At 38.2% G+C, this 8,059-nt stretch overlaps 1 protein-coding gene across 5 annotated transcripts in view; it reads left to right on the top strand.

Annotated features, from left to right (window-relative positions):
* Positions 1 to 8,059, top strand: part of RPGRIP1L (RPGRIP1 like) — a 57,558-nt gene that overhangs the window by 1,844 nt on the left and 47,655 nt on the right. For 3 of the 5 annotated variants that reach the window (XR_015795284.1, XM_088136143.1, XM_088136140.1), the window contains exons 2-5: positions 1,255 to 1,337; positions 2,053 to 2,197; positions 3,526 to 3,824; positions 5,134 to 5,218. Coding sequence is in view for 4 of the 5 variants with exons in the window: in XM_088136140.1 (XP_087992266.1) it covers positions 1,255 to 1,337; positions 2,053 to 2,197; positions 3,526 to 3,824; positions 5,134 to 5,218 (612 nt within the window). In the remaining variant the exon portion in view is untranslated. Of the gene's footprint in view, positions 1 to 1,221; positions 1,338 to 2,052; positions 2,198 to 3,525; positions 3,825 to 5,133; positions 5,219 to 8,059 lie in introns of all 5 variants that reach the window. The other 2 variants (XM_088136142.1, XM_088136141.1) reach the window with 1 other exon arrangement.

Here is an 8,059-nt window from a genome sequence, read left to right as displayed (position 1 = left end):
TGATACTACAGCTGTGGTCAATCGGGAATATTCCATGTACAGAATGTAGTTTCTAATACAGCCATAGTGAGGATTGCTGTAGCTTACATATATACATACCTCCAAATATCTCAATGTTCTGTTTTTGTGCAAGGGACATTATGGAAAGAGAATTAGCACAGGAACTGTAGTTAAATTGTGATTATACATACCCTATTCACTCTACCTTTCCATATCATTCTGTTCTTTGTGAATCATCTACAATGCTTTTTGTTTTTAAACTTACCTTTCTCTTTTTCAAGATCTCATCAAAACCATCCAACTATGATTTTCTGTCTTTCCTTCCTATTAACTCACCTACTCTTCTTTCCTATATTTGTTTTGTGATTCAATCTTCATTATTCTGTATTTCCAAACCACATTAATGTGCTTTTTTCATACTGGTCACCCACTTTTGTATTCAGTCCATATTCATTCATCACCCACATGTGCTTTATCACATGCACGTCTTAAATCACCAATTCCCACCACATTCAAGTTATTTTTATGTTTCTTCTGACATACCCAACTCTTACTTCCGTATAACAATGTAAGCAGAAATAGGCTCTTACATGCAGCCATTTTTGCTTCTTTTGACAAATATTAATTCTGTGAATATACTGTTAAATTTGCTCATTTAAAATTTTTCTTCCCATCTTGAGTATAACAACATAAGCACCCATCACGTTACTCCCTTTCAGAACAAGAAATTCTGTATGGAGCATAAGAAAAGGGAAAAAAATACTAAGCCAAAGAAATTAAATGCCTGAGATAAGAAAATGTAACATCGCTAAAGCTAGTTTATACTAGCTTTCACCACTTCCATATACAGTACTTCTTTGTATATTTTCTTTTGATCTTTAGCTATCACTTAACATGGCTGTTTCTCAGATGGCTAAGCTATGCTTTCCTATTGTACACAAATCAGGTCTTGGAAGCACCTGATTTTCTGTCTATCAGTATTCAGTCCCAGGGATTCCTTAGAAAACTAAATAAGTACTTCTCCTGGGTGAAGAGTTTTAAAAATATTTAAATATCTTACAGGAATAAATCTAGAATAAGTATGTGTTCCCAGTGCTGTAGCCTTTGTGTGGTGGGAAGCAAGTGTTAGAATTCCACGTAAATTTGTAATTATCTGTGTTTTTTTTTAATTTACTTCCATATAATTTGCCCTGTACTGTGTGCCATTTATTTTACAAACAGAGAAGAAAATTAGTAGTGCTGTGTCATTCACAGTTCAGCCATGTCTGCTGCTGCTGATGAAACATCAGAAGATCTCCCAGTGAAAGATGTGGGTCTAAATCTTGGAGGACATTCAGGTTTGTGTCCCTTATTAGACATACTGACCAACTAGATCTTTAACGTCATTGTAGAAAGGTTCTCCCACTAAATTAACTCAGAGGATATATAAAATATCATTTGTTTTGTTTGGGCTTAGCATGTAGTATGAAGCAAACTTTAGCCTCCTTCCATTCTGACTTTCGCTGTACTGATTACATCCTCACAGAGGGTTAACGTGATGTATGGATCCCCAAGGTTACCTGTTTGGTGTCTGAGTGTAAGCCTTTCAGGGTAGATCAGACTAGGAAACCAATGCATGTAGGTCAATACTCCTTTTATTGTAAAGCCGTAGTAACAGAATCTTGCAAGTCTGAATGTGCTTCCCCCTTCCGCCCCTTTATCTTCCTGTGAACTAGGGAGGAGCTTATAATTTACTCGTGTTACTTTCTTGCTCCGGACTCAGGCCCCTTTTATCTGACTGTTGCCTTGCTAGCAGCTCTTTTGTCCCTGAAGGCCATTCTCTCTAACCTCTACACTGAGCTGGAATCTGAACCAGTGTCTCATGAAATCATAGGAATTGGAAGGACCCATTTCATCTATGAGCCCAACCTTCTGTTCTAAGCCCAGCTTTCCAGCCAGACATTGCAGAGGAGTTCACAAACATTTCCTGAACTCAAATCTGCCATCAGCAACACTGATGGTAACCTTAAAAACAAAACAAAAAAAACACCTTGATTCCTCCTCTTTTTGCAGAACCAACAGCTGGCCAAAATGTTAAAGCTCGGCAAGTTGTTTCACGAATTAACCGAGAGGAACTGGAAGATCGATACCTTCGCTTACATGAGGAGAACATCTTACTGAAACAACATGCCCATAAGCAAGAGGATAAAATTAAAAGGTCTGGTTTCCTTGTTGACTCCTAAAGCATTGCTTATAAAGTGAAATACTTGAAGAATGTATCCTGTCACGGAATAATAAATAGTGATTAGGTTGGGTCCCTTTCTGCAGTTTTTAACCCTTTTCCTTTTTCAACAAGCTCTCCTTAAATTATTTTAAAGATTCTACTCAGTTTCATTAGACCTTAACCATTGTTGTTCACTACAGCAAGTCACTTCTGTGACATCTCTAAGCGCTTAATAACATGCTCTCATGCATATGCTTTCCTTCTTTTTTGTTAAAGAAAGTATGAGTTTACTGTACTAAAATAAAGGAAATCCTTAAATCGATGAAGTGTGTCTCTATTTTCAGACTCCCGTCTGGATTTCTGCAAAAAAGAAAAAGAAATTAAATGCCTCCCTACAAAGTAGATGCAGCCCTTAGAGATGTGCGACCAATTTTGTAGAGTTTTGAACTTCCCTCCTCCATCAAAGCCACCTTTTCTTTCTTAGCCTGCCAAGTCCTTCTCCCTGATCCTATTCTTCCTTGCTGCAAGTATTTTCTGTTTTCGTGTATTACATCACCCCTGCACGCTCCCTGATCTTTTGTTCTGGCTTCCCTCTGTTTATCAAAACTCAGAGGAATCAAAGGTACAACTCTGGAGATGCCAAAAGCAAAAATTTGTATCCTTTTAAAATTAGATGAAAACCATTCCTCCTGCATTCAATTATATTCAACCACTAGTTGTTAAGCCTCTCCTAAGTGTGTTATTTGCTAAGTATAAGATGCAGCAAGATACAGTGAATGATTAAAAGCTTGCCTCGTCCACCTACTCATTTTTTTTCTTTTTTAGAAATGGCATGGTTTTTGTTCCCTGTTCTTGCATTCTGACTGGAAGCAAGGCATCAATGGAATGTGTTACATATTGTAAGCATACATTGGATAGTTTAATATCATATGGAACTGTAGCCTTTATACGTGGCCCCACCACATCCCGAATTTTTAACTATACTTACCAGAGCACAAAGTTCCTTAGGAAGGTCATACGTTCCAAATTTGAGCAGCATATGGAGTAAATATGTGTCCCTTCCCACTTTACTAAACTTTAAATGATAAGCCTTAGGAAACTATTATTTGTCAGTGCTATAAAGCAGATTGCTGCCCTGTGGTTTCAATTATCTTCAAAGACTTCTTCACAGGCAATAATAGTTATATCGAAACCTGAAATTTATTATTCAGGTTCTAGACTAAAGTCTTCACAGTGATTATGCTCCTTTCAACAAAATGCTTTTTATGCTGATTTCCCCCTCCTTTCCTTTCTATATATGTATATATATTATGTCTCCTTAGAATGGCCACCAAGTTAATACGGCTTGTTAATGACAAGAAAAAAGCAGAGCAGGTCAGTGGCGGCCCCAAGCGGCTGGGTCAGGATGTCGAAATGGAGGAAGTGGTCGAGCAACTGCAGGAGAAAGTTCGGGACCTAGAAAAGCAGAATGAAATTATACGAAATAGGCTTATTTCTACCAAGCAGCAACTTCAGCTTCAAGGGCATAGACACACGCCCTACAATTACGTCCAGGCACGCATTAACACAGGACTCAAGAAGGTGACTGAAGGTGTTAGAGTCCAAGAGCCCTCCAAGAAAGGTATTTGATTTCAATGATCCTTTAATTGCCACCCTTTCAAGTAGGTCAGAAGTTAAACCTATTTACTAGATACTCAAGAAATAGTTTCACAGGCTTTTGGATAGTTGGAACATTTGTCCTCAGTGTCAACACTAAGCACATCAGCAAGTTGATATTAATCAGAGATATTTCAGTTGATTTAATTCTATGAATTTTGGTTGATTTAATTAGCTACATTTCCATTTTTTATTATTTCTTGGAGTTATTGGGGTTTTCCTTTCCTCTTTTAAAAGTCAATCTACGTTCTACTATTTCTTAAATGCTCCTGGACCTCCAGGAGTTTGGCATTTGCTGTAGTGAGCTTGATGTTCAGCTCCAAACTCTCTAGGAGCCACAGAATACAGGTCTGAGATCCTAGACCTGAGTCACCATTTCTGCTGAGTCAACATCAATATTCTCATTATAAGACTTCCAGTCCATCCAGCCCAGCATTATCTAAATGTCCTCAGAGTTGCCACTCCTTGCTTTGAATGATTACTGCTAGTTTGAGTAGAAAATACTGGCTAGAAACTTCTGTGTACAACAACTTCAAAATAGGAAATGACTTGACTTAGTGGATGAACATCTGCTTAATGCAGAGCAAGAAGAGACCCTTCCTTAAAGTTTGCACGTGGCGCCAACCTTTCTTTACCACCTCCCGTAAGTCTCTTAATAACATATGGAAATGTGGTGACAAACCACCAAGGTGTAGCAACACAAATTTCTGATCTGTGTATATATGATGTGACAATAATCACTAAAGTAGGTGGATTAAAATCTCCAACAGGCTTCACATTCATAATTTATTTTTTTAATGAAGATTTCAGTCCCACCCCTTCTAGTGATGTCATGTCACTGGTCCTCACAGGCAGAAAAAAAATTATGGGCAAAACCTGTGCCTCCATGAAGTTGCATAAATATTAGGCACCCATAGGATAAGAGTTCTGTTTGGAAGACACATATTTCCACATCTATTTCATCAAGGGTTGGACCTCTTTCTCTGCGGCCAAGCTTTCCTATCAGTTGTAGAGGGGTACAGGGGCACACCCCTTAGGATCAACTATTTTTTAGGGTTTGAATGAGGCAAGAGTTGTGCTGCAGAATGTAAGAGGATAGAAGATGTCCTCTTGGGTATTGTGTTCACATCCAAGCATTTTACTTAATAAATATATAAAGGAGATTGATAATGGTGATGGTGTATCAATTGCTTTTTATCATCTTGGATTGACTTCCCAGTCAATAAATGTGTTTATTTATTTATTTCATTCCATCCACCTACCTTTCCTACTAGGGATGAGGTTGCAGAACATAGAAGAGTTGCCTCCCAAGTACGGGCACAGTTTACTCGAAGAAGCAAGAGCAGAGATAAAAAACTTGTATGGCTTTTTTGGAATTCTTCCTCTTCCTCCTCCTCCTCTTCTTATCAGCCTGTTAACCTTCTCGACAAAAGTAAAAAAATTAGAATGGGCAAGTCCTGCTCAGTTAAGTTGGGTTCTCCTATAAAAAGTTCACATTGGGTTTTGGTCTAGCTGACTAGTTTCTCATTGTTCATGTATTGGTGTTAAAATTGCAGAATTTTGTTATTCTTGAGGCTAATACTTTTATAATGCCCCAGTTGACTAAGCAAGGCAAAGAAACTGGGAGTCAACCAGGGAAATACATACATCTTCCTTGCATCTCTGCCTGGAATAAGTTTTTCTACCCTGCCTTGATCATGACATTGATTACGAACACCATATCCTGCTTGGAATTTCACATGTTGTGGAAGGCAAAAATCGCTCACAATTTACTTTTAGTAATCGAGTCTGCTAAGTATATTCTAGGCATAAGCCCAATGCATATCTGCCACTTACTTATTCATGTGAGCAGAACATTGTGTTCTTATCTCTTTAGAAATAGGTTCTGTCCATCTGATCTGTGAAGAATAGGTGGATCATTATGTATTCACATGGAACATCTCCCGGTTTGCATCAAGGCCCCCTAACTTTTTGGAGTTCAGTGGATATATTGGAATGTTGAAGCTATGTTGTAGGTACTTTCCAAAAAAATGGCTGTTATGGAGGGGTGGGCTTGGCCATTCACAAAATGGCTGCCTTGTTGGGCATGATTGATACAGAGCACCCCTTTTCCAGAAGTCAAACTGGTGAGGTTGTTCTGTGCTCCTCTGCCCATCCCAATCTCTCCAGGATGCTCTCTATCTCCACAACCTACCTTTGCCTTTTTTGCGGGGAGGGAGGCAGGTGATCACACTTCCAAACAAAGCCCTGAATGGAAGCTGCCACTCTTTATTTTATCAGGATGTCTCTGAGACCTGTTTAGGGCCCAGAAACATTTTCCCACATAAATATGATGCTGGACTTTTGTTCTACAGCACAATAGTTTTTCAGTTTTTAATTAAAACAGAAACCTATGAGAGTGGTAAGTTGAATGGAGTTGGATGTCTGGTTGGTACTGTGGTACTATGGTAGGAAGAAGCGGGTTTACATACTCGGGAGACTGTTAGCCAAAGGTATTTTATCTGTCTACTGATTGTGATTTATACAGTCTTTCCAAAGTGCTACCACTGTAAAACGAAAACTAGTAACCACCACAAAAGAGCAGCTTTTGTGTCTGTGTGGTTGGTTTTGTTTGGTGGTTTGTTTTTTTATAAATACAGTGATGGCCATATTCAATAGCAGAAGGATATTACAGCATTTTAGTCACGGGTGCATTTTTGTGAACTGAGGACTTCACAATGGCTTGCCAATACTAGCACTTCTAGCCATAGGCCCTGTTGGATATTGTACTTTGTATGTTGGATGTTGCCATGATCCCTACAAATCAAAGTGATCCAGTTTTAAACATATGCAGGCACCCAGTTTCACAACTTGGTAAAGCTATAAACTCCCTGTTCCTTTGATCACCACTTTGAGCACCTGTCAGTTTCCTTTAATAATCCCAGAAACTCAGGTCATATATGGTCTAGTCAAGTTAATAGGAACCAACTGTAGTCAGTTCACAGAAAGGATTTATAGCGTGTGTGTTAGTGGGGTGGGGGAACACAATATCACTTCCATGAATGTAGCTGAAGGGTCTGTGACTGCTTTTAGGAGGCTATGTTCTAAAGAGATAAGGACATTATGTTAATCATCTAGATATCTGACTGTCATATTCCTCAGTCAACTTGTTATTAGTATGTGATGCATTGATGATGATGATGATGATTCTTCTGTCCATTCCACTTTTCCTGATTTTCAGTTGTCAGGACTTGAAATTACATCAGGTTATGAACTCCTGTCCAAGGTTGTTATTAAGTATTCCATCATGTCACTACCTAGCTTCAGCTGAAAGAGTAAACTTGGGGGACGGGGGTGGATTCTTAAACATCCTAACAAAGTCTGTTGTTTCTGGTAACAATAGACCAGAGGATGTTGTGGTATTTTGGAAAGTCTTCTAAACATTTTTGAAAGTTCACCCTTTAGTTTGGGAAAATAAGAAAAGTTTTTCATGACCATATTATGGTGAATGTCCCAAAGCTACCAGTGAACTTCTGTGGCTAAGGATGGACTTGAACCTTGTATTAATTTTGCTTTTAATCCTTATAACTTGCCCAAGAATGTCCATGAGTGGGTAGCACTAGAAATTTAAATTGTAAACAACCAAGCAATTCTGAATCTCACCACTCCTAACACTTTAATCACTGGCTGTCCTTGATTGTCTTAAATAAAATATTTAATACATCTTCCCAAGGATTAAGCAAGATTTCATGAATGAATGACAGCATGAATAAAATAATTAGAATAATAACTAGTGCAAATATGTGTGCATGTTTGTGTGTGGAACTGTATCTATCTCTGGGTAGGTGGTGTAATAGGTTTCAGATTTGTTTATTTATATCTTATTTACATGGTCAAGATTCTCACAAGGTCACTTAAAATATATTGAACCACAGTTTATCACAAGAAATTAGATGTTGTGTATTTACTGGGCATTCTAGGGTATCTTCCGCAGCCCCAGCAAACAAGTTGACCTAGGAAGGGTTCATTGGAGGGAACCAGTTGAGCTCATCTTTTGGCTCAAAATAATAATTGGATGGGATAAAAGAATTTTTATATGTAGCAATTTAACAATATACCTGGTAATACAAATCAGTGTATTAAGTGTCATGATTAAATGGATATTAAAAGCTCTGAGAGATAGATTCCTGTTTAATATGACTGGTCATTGTAAAAAGCAAC

Source organism: Python bivittatus, unplaced genomic scaffold (assembly GCF_059951505.1).
Source record: "Python bivittatus isolate LINGU-HERP-01145 unplaced genomic scaffold, Pbiv_v1 ctg000190_np1212, whole genome shotgun sequence".
Taxonomy (NCBI): domain Eukaryota; kingdom Metazoa; phylum Chordata; class Lepidosauria; order Squamata; family Pythonidae; genus Python; species Python bivittatus.
This window is presented reverse-complemented; position numbering and strand designations above follow the sequence as displayed.